The 15,285-nt window shown below is 43.0% G+C and overlaps 1 protein-coding gene across 1 annotated transcript; it reads left to right on the forward strand.

Moving 5' to 3' along the window:
* The first annotated feature begins 2,633 nt into the window (after positions 1 to 2,633).
* Positions 2,634 to 11,610, forward strand: LOC129248675 (uncharacterized). Its single transcript, XM_054888305.1, has 2 exons — positions 2,634 to 3,100; positions 11,519 to 11,610. Exons 1-2 carry the CDS (start codon positions 2,644 to 2,646, stop codon positions 11,608 to 11,610), a joined length of 549 nt encoding a protein of 182 aa, XP_054744280.1. The 5' UTR covers positions 2,634 to 2,643.
* The last annotated feature ends 3,675 nt before the right edge of the window (positions 11,611 to 15,285 follow it).

Raw genomic sequence — 15,285 nt, forward strand, 5'->3', positions numbered from 1 at the left:
GATGCACTCAAATAAAATTTCACGATTTTTAGCGGCTTTTCAAATAGATGTATTAAGTTAAAAATTATCGCATGGGCGCTTTAAAAAAATAAATGTGAAGCTTTTGGTTTTGAGACTTTTCGAAAGCGTTTTAAAAAATTTTAAATTTTTTTGCTAAAAATTTTTTTTTGCTTAAATGTTTTTTTTTGGTAAACATTTTTTTTCGGTTAAATTTTTTTTCATAAATATGGAAAAGCACCGAAAAACTTTGATTTCAAAAAAAATATCTTCCAAAATTTGAAATATTGAATAAATCTCACAATTTTAAAGTTTTTTCTGTGTGATTTTTTCCAAAAAGTCTTTTTTCAAAGTTTTGTTCAAAACCATAGAATTTTTTTTTAATCAATTTTTTTATTATATTTTATGCTAAACATTTCTTTTGTAAAAATATTGAAAAGAACCGAAAATTTGAGATTTCAAAAAATTTATCTTCCAAAATTTGAAATATTGAATAAATCTCAGAATTTTAAAGTTTTTCTGCGCAATTTTTTCCAAAAACCCCTTTTCTAAGATATGTTCAAAAACATAGAATTTTTTTTAAATCATTTTTTTTATTATATTTTATGCTAAACATTTTGGCTTAAGTACACTCGTTGTGTTTTAAGGTTCATTGAAGTTGGGCGCTTATTCTGGCATTTAGATTGACTTTTACTAACGGAAAAAATGAAGAACTCAAATAAAATTTCTCAATTTTTAGCAATTTTTCAAGCAATTAAGAATTAATTAAAAATAATCGCACGAGAGTTTAAAAAAAATAAATGTTATTTTCATGTCTTTCGAAAGCGTTTTAAAACTTTTTTAATTTTTTTTAGTTTCTTTTGTAGGTCTAGGTTTCCTCATCATGTTGGTCTCCTTGACGCGGGGATGAGGCTTAAGTGGTGGTCTGACCCCCATAGCATGGGGGCCAACCCAACACGAACTAAGAGGGAAGCTTCATATGGAGACTGGCTTGCCATCCATTCGCCTTACGGCGAACCTGGTGGCCAACCAATCACCATGCGAAGATCACCGTACCGACGAAGATCCCTTTGCCATCCCCAAACCCCTCACATCCCGCTATTTCCTCTCCTAGCCCACCCCCTAATCCAGGGTGTTATGCGACACCGTGCCCATTGGATGGTTTGCAGCCAGGGGGTTCACCAGACCGGCTGTATTTCAACGGCGCCTTCCTAACACCGGGCCGCCTTAGGAAGTAACTGTGGCCTTGCCACGGTATGGGGCGCTGCCGTGGTGGACCGTTTTGAATTCCCCATTATACAGATAGACCACTGCGCTCGCCTCGTCGAGCAGGTGGTCGTACGAAAAAGATGAATACAGATGAAAAATCAAGCAACAAAACTTCCATTGTAGCGGGAGCAGGCTACAGTGGTCGCAATCCCACTGCCAAACACACACAGAACGCTCTTCAGCGCGGAGGTGCCGTTGTCAACGAAGACTCGGACCACGAAAGCGCCGGGAGCATCAATACAGCTGAGGAAGAGGCTCTTCTGCGTTCTCCGGCTAAGTCCAATGGTGCTGCTTCGGATAGCAAGAACAGACCAAGGATCAAGCCTGATAAAGAGAAGCTGAAGGCCAAAGCCCGATACAAGGCTGCGGTCAAAGTTTGTGACCGATTTGGCAGCAAGTCCAACCTGACGAAGCAAGAGGAGGAACGGTTGGCTTGGGCCAGAGAGGAGATCAAAAATGGCCGGGCCTTCTACGCAGCAAAGCCAATGTTCGCAGCCTCGAACCCGAAATATGCGAACAAAATCGAAGAAGAGCTAGCCATCAAGAGGCAGCGTTCTGCGGATAGTGAGGCCTCAGGGCCATCAAAAAAGCAGAAGCACAGGCACGAGACGGCTAAACCTAAAAACGGAGACGAAGGACCTACGACGTCGAAAGCAGCGGTAGCGGCCAGTGAAATTGCCAAGAGGCATCTCATAGTGGCACTCACTGACCGCAGCGACCAGCTGGGGCGAATGTCGCAGGAACGGTGGAAGGTAGTGGAGATGAAGCTACTGGAAACCTTGTTTACTAAAATGGACGCGGAGCCGAACGCACCCATGCCAGCATTCGACGGAGCAGGGTGGTTCAGCGGCGTCAAAATAATAAAGTGCAAGGATGACCCCACGCTCACATGGCTAAAGGAAGCGGTGAGAACGCTTCGCGGCCTGTGGGAGGGGGCATCACTGGAAATCGTTGATCGCAGCTGCATTCCCTCAATACCGAAGGCAAAGGTTTTCATTCCGCGAGTGGTAAAACCGGAATATGCGCTGCGACTACTACAACGTCAAAACACGGACGTGCCGACAGACGATTGGAAAGTGTTGAGCGTGGCAAAACCAACAACTGCTGATGGTGGCCAGGATTACATTATCCAAATCAACAAGCCGGCAGAGGACCTGCTTTACGCGCGATTCGGGAGGATGGCTTGGGGAGTTGGTAGCGTGCACCTTCGCCTCAAAAAGCGCAACCCGGCAGACGACAATCACAACACGCTCGCTGCGGGGGAGGTGGAAAAGGATCTCGGCATAGAAGAGATCCTGGAAGCCTCCCTCAATATACAGGAAGTGGAGAAGGGCGACTTGGAGGTAGTATCCAACCCCGAGGAGGTACTGAGGCTAGATGCTGAAAGTCCTTCAGATAAACCTCCACAAAAGTAAAAACGCCTCAGCCGAGCTCCTGCTCAACATAGAGGGAGTCGGCTACGATGTGGCTCTAGTCCAGGAACCATGGATAGCGTCGGGCAACATAGTCTCCGGTCTAAAGTCACAAAACTACAACACATACATCCCGATTGTAAAAAATAAGGTAAGAACAGCGATATTAGTCAAAAAAAGTATATGTTCTTATATTGATCACAATCTCTCTTCAGACGATCTGACAGTGGTGGCGCTGGAGGGCTGCAAGGATGAGACGCTACTCTTTGGGTCCTGCTATATGCCACATGATGAGGAAGCACCACAAGCGGAACTTCGGAAGCTGGTAGAAACAGCTGCCAGAAAGAAGCATGCTCTGGTGGTAGGGACGGACGCAAACGCACATCACACAGTCTGGGGAAGTGCAGACATAAACGACCGAGGTGAGTCACTATTTACCTATATTCTTCAAAGTAGTCTAGAAATAGCTAATAGAGGTGAGGAACCAACATATGTGGGACCAACCTCGAAGAATGTACTCGATTTAACACTCTACACAAGCAGGCATGTTATGGTTCAGGAATGGGAAGTATTGAGTAGGCCCTCATTCTCTGATCACAGATACATAAGCTTTCAGGTGATATTTCGCTCAAAAAACAAGCTTACATCCTTTAGAAATCCTAAGAATACGAACTGGGACTTGTATAGGGATATACTATCAAAAACACCAATAATACCCCGGAAATACAAGACAAACATCGCGCTTGAGAAAGGGGTTGAATTGTTTACAACTACGCTTGTTAAAGCCTTTAAAAGATCCTGCCCTCCAACACGTAATAGACGCAAGGTGAAGCCTCCTTGGTGGAACAGGGAATTAGGAGCACAAAGGCGTAGGGTACATGAATTCTATAGGTTGGCAAAAGTGGCTGACGATGAGTTCTGTTGGAAAGAGTATAAGGATCTGCTAAAAGTATACAAGAAAGAGATACGTAAAGCCAAGAGAGAATCTTGGAAAGACTTCTGTAGCAGTATGGAAGGCACTAACGATGTGGCTAGACTTAGGAAACTGTTATCCAAGAATCCGTCTATGCCAAGAACAATACGAAAAACTAACGGGGAGTGGGCTGACAGCTGTGAGGACTCTCTAGAAGACCTAATCAGTACACACTTTCCAGGGTGTGCGGACACTGCAGATCTCGAACCTAGAGGAGATATTGTGCACGAAATCCCGACGAACATAATTACAAACAACAAAATAGAATGGGCTATACAAAGTTTCGACCCATACAAATCGCCAGGACTGGATGGAATCTTCCCGGCCATGCTCCAAAAGGTAAGCCATCTTGTGGTACCATGGTTAAAAACGATATTCAGGGGATGCCTGAGGTTCAGCTACGTTCCTGTATTGTGGAGAGAGGCGAGGGTTGTGTTTATTCCAAAAGCGGGAAAAAGCAACCCTCTTTACTCAAAGGAGTACAGGCCCATTAGTCTGACCTCATTTCTCCTGAAAACGTTAGAGAAGATTTTAGACACATACATTAGAGACACAATTGCGCCGGACGAATTATCCAAGGCGCAGCATGCCTACACTAAAGGCAGATCCACTGAAACTGCACTTCACTCACTTATACTAAACATAGAAAAGGCGTTAGAATATAAGGAGTATGCTCTAGGAGTATTTCTAGATATATCAGGAGCCTTTAACAACGTGACAAAAGATGCTATTCTAAACAGCATTGAGTCACTTAACGTGCAACCCGCGGTTTATCTATGGATAAGGCAGCTATTAGCTAGCAGAAAGATAAAAGCGGAGTGGAACGATGCGAGCGTCACCAAATATGCATGTAGAGGTACTCCGCAAGGTGGGGTACTATCACCGCTATTATGGTTACTTGTAGCAAATGAAATTCTTAAGAAACTTGACGGAGGGGCACCTAAACTAGTGGCTTATGCCGATGACATAGCTATAATAGTTACGGGAAAGTACCTGGACACCATCAGTAATGTGATGAACAACACTCTCAAAACGATACACCAATGGACAACCCGCGCAGGGCTAGGGATAAACGCCGGAAAAACGGACATGGTACTTTTTACCAGGAAGTACAAAGTTCCGGCGTGGAACCTACCGAAGCTGGGCAATAACGAACTACTTCTCAAAGACTATGCGAGGTACCTCGGAGTAATACTGGACAGCAAATTGCTGTGGAAGCACAACGTCGAGGAGAGGGTGAAGAAGGCCAGCAATGCTTTGTACGCATGTAAAAGAATGCTGGGTGTTACTTGGGGTCTATCACCCTCTCTGATGCATTGGTGCTACACAGCAGTAGTCAGACCGATATTGCTGTATGGAACCTTAGTATGGTGGACTGCGACAAAAAAACTGACATACTTAATGCCGCTAGAAAGGATTCAACGCCTCGCTGCTCTGTGCATAACAGGAGCGATGAAAACCACTCCAACGGCGGCACTGGAGAAGATACTCAGCATGCCACCTATTGACCTCATGGCGGAAAACCTGGCAGCGAAATCCGCGAGGAGGCTAATGGCTGCGGGGGTATTCACCTGCAGAACCTTCGGTCACAGCTCAATAGGAAAGTGGAGCTCAGGTGGCACGGACTACATGACTCCGTACTTTAATTGGGAGAGAAGGTTTCGCACTACAATTGAAGAGGAGGGATGGCACAAAGGCATGAAGCCTGGCCATAGAACTTTTCACATCTATACAGACGGCTCGAAAACTCCAGACGGAGTGGGAGCAGGTATTTACTGCTCAAAACTAGGAATAAGGCAGCCTATCAAGCTACCAGACCACAGCAGTATTTTCCAAGCGGAAGTTTTTGCTGTGGGGAAGGCCGCGGAGCTAGCCTACTCTAGAACAAGAAAGAACTCAACAATTAATATATACGTGGATAGTCAAGCAGCAATAAGAGCAATAAGCTCATATTGTATTAAGTCCAAAAATGTTCGACGGAGCAGGGAGGCCATAGAAAGGCTAGCCGGAAACAATAGGCTGCATATCTACTGGGTACCTGGTCACAAAGGCATTATGGGGAACGAAATAGTAGATGAGATAGCAAAAAGTGCTGTGAGGCTACCATTTGATCAAGAGAACGACATACCAAAACCGCTAAACACAATATACAACGAAATGGACGACCACATGAAAAGGCAAGTGGAAGCTAGGTGGACTAACTTGACCACATGCAAAACAGCAAAAGTCATGTGTAGGACTAACGACAAAAAACTGACTCCATTCGTACTTACGCTCTCGCGAAAGGAATGCAGAACTATCATAGGTATGCTAACAGGCCACAATCTACTGGCTGCATATGCGTACAAGATAGGGATTGCTAACACGGATAAATCCAGGAAATGCAGAGAGGAGGTTGAGGAGACTTTAGAACACCTTCTGTGCGCTTGTCCGGCATTACTAAAAACGCGACTAAAATGCCTGGGAGCACCACTGTTTGAGGGTCTGGAAGACGTCTCTAAAGCGGAGCTCCCAGCCCTACTTAGATTCGCTAAAAGCGCTGACATCCTACATGATGTCTACTTCAGGTATTCATAGAGGTCGGTCTCCATCTGGTATCGCTAGGGACCAAAAGGTCTATGCGCGGCTTATTGCCAACCAGGCTAACCTAACCTAACCTTTGTAGGTCTACGGAAAAATTTGGTCTCACTAAACTACTTTAGCGGCTAATCCCCTACCCTGTCAGAAAAAAAACCAAAAAAAAACCAAAAAAAACAAAAAACAATACTGCATAAGGATTGGAACGAGGGGAAAATCTCTCTCTCTCTCTCCTCTGGCTTCACTGACAGTTCCAAGATGGACTCGGAAGTCAGTACCTTTGGTATCATCCAACCAGAAACTGTTTGCTGAGCAACTTATTGTGCTCTTTGCGGGAAAGCATTGATGCCTCATTGTGTAGGTGGGACATTAGGAGTCATCCTGTGGCTGTTCTGATTGTGGTATTTTGACATTTCTGAAGCTTAATCCACTGCGAATCTCCGGTGCCAGGCAGCCAGACAGGCGCAGCACAGTTTAGAACCGGCCGGCCAATTGCTTTAAAAGTCGTTAGCAACATTTCTTTGTCTTTGCCCCAAGTACTGGCGGTAAGCGATTTGTTGGCTTTGTTGCGGTTTTGGACTTTAGAAGCAATTGCGGTTGTGTGCGCAGGAAAGGAGAGCAAACTATCAAAGGTGACATCGAAAGCTTTGGAGTTGTTTACTGTCGGTATTGGTGTGTCGTCGACTTTAATTTTAAACTCTAGTTTGACCTCCTTTGCCCAAGTGGTAAAGGGTGTCGCAGCAATTTAACTTGTAGTAGGGGAAAGTTGAAGATTCCTCGTAGTAAAAGAGTGAGAAAGGCTGGTGAAGTAATCGTTTATTTTGGAACTCAGCCCATCGAAGTCATTGCCCGTCATCATTATCGAACAATTGTCAGCACAGGAGACCTGAGAGACTGCCACTGGTGGCTGGGAGTTCCAATGCCTCCAACAATTCCAGAGAACCACCCAATCAACATTTCTAAGAACACTAGCAAAGTCTCATTGAGGAGCAGATGTTAAATGTCTGCAGAAGAAAGCATTGCCTGGGGTATAATTGATCAGTAGTACTTGTGACAAAGTCAATAGTGAATTGGTGAAGCCTAACTCTCGTAATTTCTGTATTGCTAAAGATAACAGATTTGCCCTTCAGACCACTTACATACTTAGCCCTGCCATAAGTACTGTTACAAGTTAACAAGTTAAGTCCTTTATAGATATGACATTATTATACTTTTTTAATGAAGTTAGTTTAATTTAATCATGGAAATATTAAAAAAAAATTATTTTTATTCGAAATGCTCACTATTTGGTTTTACACAAGCCTTCAAACGATTAGACCATTCAGCTCTTGCAGCACGCACGGTTTCCATGGATTTGTCGTCGCTGCTCGAACCAAAGATGGTTTCACACTCTCCAAATTTCTGTGAGGTCTTCAACAGGTCATGCTCTCTAATTCTGATCACAAACTGGATCAATGAATTCAGATCTGGACCTCCGGCGACCAATTTTCTGTAGCTAGAAACCCAGGAATATTGTTTTATTTGTCACTGCTGAGCGGTTTTTGCTTTATGGGCTGGAGCGGAGCCTTGCTGGAAGATCCAAAGCTCTCCATTGAAGAGAGTATTGCTCAACTGCTTCCCCACGCCTTTTAAGACATCCTTCTGGTACAATTTTTCCTTGGTCTTAAACTCTTTTTCGCAGAAATGAAAAGATGTGAGGCCTTTACAAGACACTCCCCACCAAACCCTTACGGAGGTTGGATATTGGCCAAGCGTTTAGAAGGTTTAGCATAGATTTTGTCGTTTTGTTTATAAAATACTTCTTCAATAGTGAAAATTTTCTCATCTGTGAAAATAATATTTTCATAAGAATATTTAATAGCCGTTGTCTGCGTGCCACCGAAGAAGCTGCTTGCATTTATCGAGTCTAATTTTCTTCAAGCGCGTTTTCCAAAAGGTGACCAGTTGAGAGACGGAAGGCTTTCATGTGGAAATCGTCTCCAATTAGTCTTGACATGGATCTGGTCGATACATTCATTTCCCTGGATATGATTTTCTGCTTTCTAAGGGGATTTCTGCGAATTCTTTCTCGCACAGCTTTTATGGCTGCACTGGTGGGGACTATGCGAGTACGACCACTTCTTTTTATGTCAGTCACTTCAAACGTTTGGGAAAAACGATTGATCGTGCGGTAAACAAATATTCACTAAATACTAAGTTTTTTCAGAAATTCGTAAATCCCACTGGCACTTTTACCACACTTTTGTAATGCAATCTTTGCAAGGCAATTTTCTTTAGCTCCCTACTCCATTATTAATAAGTGAAATTTGCCACGAAACTGAGTATAACTGATGAGTAGACAATGCCTGCGAACAAAAGCAAAAAATAACGGAACTTTTTTTTGCAAATTCTCGCCGCATGCATTGTAAAATTTGTCACAGAATATATGGCACGAATGAGTATGTGCAGAAAAAACGCAAATTATACAATTTTTCTTGAAGAAAACGTTTCTTCTTTCCAAAAACAAATTAAATTAATCGCTTAATGCAATCCATTAGCGCGTAATATTTTGCATCATAAAATCAGTTAAATTCGAATTTATGAAATTCAATCCATCGAGTGCCTTATTGAATGGAGCAACCTCGAGTTCGAAAGAACTCACTAAGCAACTTTGCGTTTGCTACGAAATTCGAATGCGCTACGCTCTTTTCTCACAATCTCTCTTGCTCTCCCTTCATCTCTTGCACGCGCTCACTACAAATCAAACAAGCAGACGGGCAAATAACGCGGCATTAGCTTTGCTGCTACCTACTTTTGTAATAAATGAATTAAAAGTTTCGAATTATTCAAAGGGCTTCATGAAACTTAGTTATTTACTAGCAGCTCCCTTCCAAGTATCACACAATATTGACTCACCCTGCTTGGCAATAGTAAATATAGTTGTGTGCTTCAGTGCCCGGTAGCGAGAGCTGGCCACAGCAATTCAACCAAAGTAATGCTTTGCTTAAGGCGGAATTTATGTTTATTTGGCTTTTATATTATAACACCAACACTTATTCACTTCACTTGCACCTTCTGGTACAAGTTTTCTTTTCATTTCGGCACTAATTTTTCGTTTATTTATTGAATTCACACAGCACACTTTGCACAACCGACCGTAGCAAGCAGCAAATAAAATCACGCAAAGAAATAAATTTTTGACAGCTGCTGTTGGCGCACAGCTGTTTCAACCGAATACTGGGAGAGGGCGCGAGAGAGAGATTTAGCATGTGAGTGAGCGTTGTTTTCAAGAGCGTAGAGCGTAGAGCGACGTGCGCAATGAATGTTCGAAAAATTCAAAGTCTGCCAAAGAACTGAGTGAAGTGTTTTTAGAGAGGGTTGAGTGTTTGCTGCTGCTTTTGAGTGCGAAAAATAGTGGGTTTACATACAGACATATGCATTTATTATACGTTTGGGTAAGGTATATATGTTAGGAGTTGTGCAAAGCGGAAAAGAGTGCTTGTGTGTGTGTATGTAAATGTATATTACAACAACACGCGTAATCAATTATTTTTTTGCTAGTGCAGGCGTGCTAGTTCGTCATGTTTATGGGGAGTGAGGAGCTTAGTGCTTTAGTTGTTGTTTTTCCAAAGAATCTGAAGTTTTTTTATTAATTCCCTTTAAATGCTGTGAATTATTATGAATGAGAAAATCAGAATCAAAATAGAAATTAAAGACAAATAGAGAGTGACATTTTTTTTTCGTTTAATATGGAAAAATTGAATTTATTTTCAGTGTCAAAACTCAGTCTCGACATACTCTATTTATCTATATTTATTTATATACATAGGTGTAAAAAATTTAATTTAATTTTAATTTTATGAAATATTGACACCTTCTTTTGTAACTATGAGTTTTGATTTTTTTTTACTTAGAGTGAGCCGCCGTGACTTCTACTGAAAATCATGAAAATGATTATTAATCAATTATTTCTCCTATTGTACGAAATAAATAAAACAATTTTGATTTTTTTGGCATTGTTTTATTATAAATTAAACTTTATACATATTTATTTATTTTTATTTAATTTTTTTTTTATATAAAAGAGGATGTTTGTTTATATGTTTGTGTCTTCCATATGGACTCCGACACCACGAATCGAAGAGTTGCCACCTATCTGTAAAATGTTACAAATGGGTATCAGACGAAAGTTGTTTAAGGAAGTTTTAATTCAAACACATTTTTGAAAACAACTGCATGCTGAATAAGGGCGTAGACATCTACGTTTGCGAACACGAAAATTGCAGCATAAAAAAATAATATTTTTTTTTTTTGTAATTTTAATATTAAAAAGCTTCTATTATTACTTTTAAACATTATTCTGTTCTTTAACTGAACACAGATTTCAATAAATTCTATAACGAAAAACAAAAATTTTTATAACGAAAAATAGAAATTAAGGGTTAATATTGTAATAAAATATCAGTGGTAATATATTATATGTAACTCATTCTGACTAAGTTTATAAAAATACTAGATAAAGGCTGCATTGGCAAAGTTTGCATATACAAAGTTGAAATTAATATTTAGTTGAATTTCCCTAATTTCTTATGACGGCAGTACAGCGGTGGGTCATCGATTCTACCAATTGTTCACGTCGCTGCTTCGCAATCTTCAGCCACGCATCTTTCACAATTTGCGAATTGATTGATTCTTACGCGGCTTGGCATTGCGTATAGCTCTTCCCCCACAGATTTTATATAGGGTTGATGTCGTGGGACTGGCCATTCCATAACCTCCATTTTATTTGCTCGAAACCAAACCTTGGCCTTCCGACTCATGTTTTTAGGATCATAATCCTGCTGGTATAACCATTTCATTGGTATTTCCTTTTCGCAACACGGCAACATAACATTTTACATTATTTCCACATAAATATTAGTATCCAATGCCATCAATTTTTTGTATGGAGCCTGCGCCATAATATGAGAATCATCCTCATAGCTTTATTTTTCAGCCCCCACGCTTCATGGTCTTTAGAATGTGTAGTGACCGATTTTCGTTACCAGGTGGACGTCTAACATATTGTCCGGAGCCCGTGCCGTGATACGAAACTGTTTTAGACTCGTCAGCTCATAAAATATTTATTACGCCACGAGTCAGCTGTCCAGCTGGCATGTTTTCTTGCAAATTCCAAAAGTTTTGCTTTACCTTTGGTATAAGGAATAGCTGTTTTCGTGGGCTGCGAGCTGTTAATCGAGCTCTCGCATTCTTCTAGGTACAGTACTGTACTAAACATTTAAGTATATTTCTGTTTTAATTTGCATGGCAGACTTTATGATATTATTTTTGGAGCGCCGTACAATTCTGTCACATTACCAAAATTCAATGGGCGGTACAGCTGCGCAAGCAGAGTTGTTCTAAAAATTCTGACTAAAAAGTTTGAACTTGTGATGAAAATATTGCTGTGACATGAACTATATTTTATGAAAAAGAAAAATGTAAATAAAAAATAAATAAAATATTTGGAGGGTGGATATAGAATTGGAAAATTGAAATTTGAAAAAGGTGAGCCAAGAAGCACCAGAAAATGGTAACTGCTAAAACACTCTGGCTAAAAAGCCGATTGGGTGTAAAGCTCTGGAAAGTGAAAGGGTAGATTGCCAAAGAGTAAAGGAGAGGGAAAACAGAAAGAAAGGGATAGGATAGAATAGAGACAGATAAAGCTAGTTCTGTGAGAAATTTCCAGATTCTTTGGCAAATATTCCCCAATTTGAGAGAACGATTTTTATTTATTCTCATGACATCGAAACCGAAAATTCGTAGCCCCGCTGTATCAAAGTCAGGACACTGAGGGGAAATGCTGAGTGCTATTCGCTTCCTCTAAGGAAGACAGGCAAATCTTCTTCTTCTTAATTGGCGCGATAACCGCTTACGCGATTTTGGCCGAGATTAACAAAGTGCGCCAGTCGTTTCTTTCTCGTGCTAACCGTAGCCAATTGGACACACCAAGTGAAGCCAAGTCCTTCTCCACCTGATCTTTCCAACGCAGAGGAGGCCGCCCTCTTCCTCTGCTACCACCAGCTGGTACCGCATCGAATACTTTCAAAGCCGGAGCGTTTGTATCCATTCGGACGACATGACCCAGCCAACGAAGCCGCTGGATCTTTATTCGCTGCGCTATGCCTATGTCGTCGTAAAGCTCATACAGCTCATCGTTCCATCGTCTGCGATATTCGCCGTTGCCAACGTGCAAAGGTCCAAAAATCTTACGCAGAATCTTTCTCTCGAACACTCCAAGCGTCGCTTCATCGAATGTTGTCATCGTCCAAGCTTCTGCGCCATACGTTAGGACGGGCATGATGAGAGTCTTGTAGAGTGTTAATTTTGTTCGTCGAGAGAGGACTTTACTGCTCAATTGCCTACTTAGTCCAAAGTAGCACTTGTTGGCAAGAGAGATTCTACGTTGGATTTCAAGGCTGACATTGTTATCGGTGTTAATGCTGGTTCCTAAATAAACGAAGTCTTTTACAACCTCAAAATTATAACTGTCAACAGTGACGTGGGTGCCGATACGCGAGTGCGCCGACTGTTTGTTTGAAGACAGGAGGTACTTCGTTTTGTCCTCGTTCACCACCAAACCCATTCGCTTTGCCTCATTATCCAGTTTGGAGAAGGCAGAACTAACAGCGCGGTTGTTAAGGCCGATGATGTCAATATCATCGGCATACGCCAGCAATTGTACGCTCTTATAAAAAATTGTGCCTGAGCGATTAAGTTCTGCGGCTCGTACGATGCTCTCCAACAGCAGGTTAAAGAAGTCACACGACAGCGAGTCACCCTGTCTGAAACCTCGTTTGGTATCAAACGGCTCGGAGAGGTCCTTCCCAATTCTGACGGCGCTGCTGTTGTTGAGCAACGTCATCTTACATAGCCGTATTAGTTTTGCGGGGATACCAAATTCAGACATAGCGGCATACAGGTAACTCCTTTCCGTACTGTCGAATGCAGCTTTGAAATCGACGAAAAGATGGTGTGTGTCGATTCTCCTTTCATGGGTCTTTTCCAAGATTTGGCGTATTGTGAATAGTTGGTCGATGGTAGACTTTCCAGGTCTGAAGCCACACTGATAAGGTCCAATCAGTTGGTTGACGGTGGGCTTCAGCCTTTCACACAATACGCTCGCTAAAACCTTATAGGCGATATTTAGAAGACTAATCCCGCGGTAATTGGCACAGATTGCAGGATCACCCTTCTTATGGATTGGGCAGAGCACACTTAAATTCCAATCGGCAGGCATGCTTTCATCCGACCATATTCTGCATAGGAGCTGATGCATGCACCTTACCAGCTCCTCGCCGCCATGTTTGAATAGCTCAGCCGGCAGTCCGTCGGCGCCCGCGGCTTTGTTGTTCTTTAGCCGTGATATTGCTATTCTCACCTCGTCATGGTCGGGTAACGGAACGACAACTCCGTCGTCAACGATTGGGGTATCGGGATCTTCACATTCTCTATGACATGCGCAGCTGTCACCGTTTAACAGGTTCGAGAAGTGTTCCCTCCATAATTTAAGATTGCTCTGTACGTCAGTCACCAGATCGCCGTCTTTGTTCTTACAGGACAACGCCCCGGTCTTAAAACCTTCTGTAAGCCGCCGAACTTTCTGGTAAAATTTTCGGGCGTTATTCCTATTGGCCAGCATCTCAAGCTCCTCGCACTCACGTATTTCGGCCTCTCGTTTCTTCTGTCGGATAATACGTCTCTCTTCCTTTTTTAGCTCTCTGTAGCGATCCCACATGGCTCGCGTTGCGCCCGATCGCAGCGTGGCTCTATAGGCGGCATCTTTTCTTTCGGCGGCAGCATGACATTCCTCGTCGTACCAATTGTTTTTTCGGGCTCGCCGGAATCCGATTTCTTCTTCGGCGGCGGTACGTAGGGAACGAGAAATGTTGCTCCATTGCTCGCGCATGCCGGTGTGTTGGGCAGTGCTCTCCGAGAGCAGGAGTGAGAGTCGAGTGGCGAATCTTCTGGCTGTCTGTTGTGATTGCAGCTTTTCGATGTCGAACATTCTTTGCGTAGGTAGATGTACGTTTTTTGCTGCACAGAGGCATGTGCGCAGTTTGGCTGCAACAAGGTAATGATCCGAGTCGATATTGGGTCCTCGGATCGTACGTACATCTAATACACTAGAAGCGTGTCTTCCATCTATCACAACATGATCGATCTGGTTTCGCGTTTTTCGATCTGAAGACAGCCAGGTAGCTTGGTGAATCTTCTTATGCTGGAATCTGGTGCTACAGACTACCATGTTTCGGGCCCCGGCGAAGTCGATCAGCCTCTGTCCGTTACCGGATGTTTCGTTGTGCAGGCTGAATTTTCCGACTGTGGGACCAAAAATTCCCTCCTTGCCCACCCTGGCGTTGAAGTCACCAAGCACGATTTTTATGTCGTGGCGGGGGCAGCGCTCATAGGAACGTTCCAAGCGCTCATAGAAAGAATCCTTGGTCGCATCGTCCTTCTCTTCCGTCGGGGCGTGGGCGCAAATTAGCGAGATGTTGAAAAATCGTGCTTTGATGCGGATTGTTGCGAGACGCTCGTCCACCGGAGTGAACGACAGTACTTGGCGACGAAGTCTCTCTCCCACAACAAATCCGACACCGAATTTGCGCTCCTTTACATGGCAGCTGTAGTAGATGTCGCAAGGTCCTATGTTTTTCTTACCTTGCCCCGTCCATCGCATCTCTTGGATGGCAGTGATGTCAGCCTTTACTCTCACGAGGACATCAACCAGCCGGGCAGAGGCACCTTCCCCATTAAGGGACCGGACATTCCAGGTGCATGCCCTCAAATCGTATTCCTTATTTCGTTTGCAGGGGTCGTCATCAGTGTTGGAAGTTCTCATCCGAGGCTTTGTTGCTGTTTTCATTGGGGGGGCTTTTTAAGTGGCGGGTCCCAGACCCAGCGCACAACCAGCTATGCTGGGATGCTTCGCCTTCTCACTTTAGCTCACTCCCGAACGGGTGTTCGGAAGCTAACCAGAGGATACGTGGGCTAATCCCGGACGTTGTGAGCTGCTTGAACCATATGTAGAAGAATCGT

This window comes from Anastrepha obliqua, chromosome 5 (genome assembly GCF_027943255.1).
Source record: "Anastrepha obliqua isolate idAnaObli1 chromosome 5, idAnaObli1_1.0, whole genome shotgun sequence".
NCBI classification, from domain to species: domain Eukaryota; kingdom Metazoa; phylum Arthropoda; class Insecta; order Diptera; family Tephritidae; genus Anastrepha; species Anastrepha obliqua.

Bases quoted from the DNA above. Each gene is read 5' to 3' on its own strand.
- LOC129248675 (XM_054888305.1), top strand. From the start codon at position 2,644: ATGCTGAAAGTCCTTCAGATAAACCTCCACAAAAGTAAAAACGCCTCA. The intron at 3,101-11,518 runs GTGAGTCACTAT...TTTGCATGGCAG, and splicing joins TGCAGACATAAACGACCGAG to ACTTTATGATATTATTTTTG.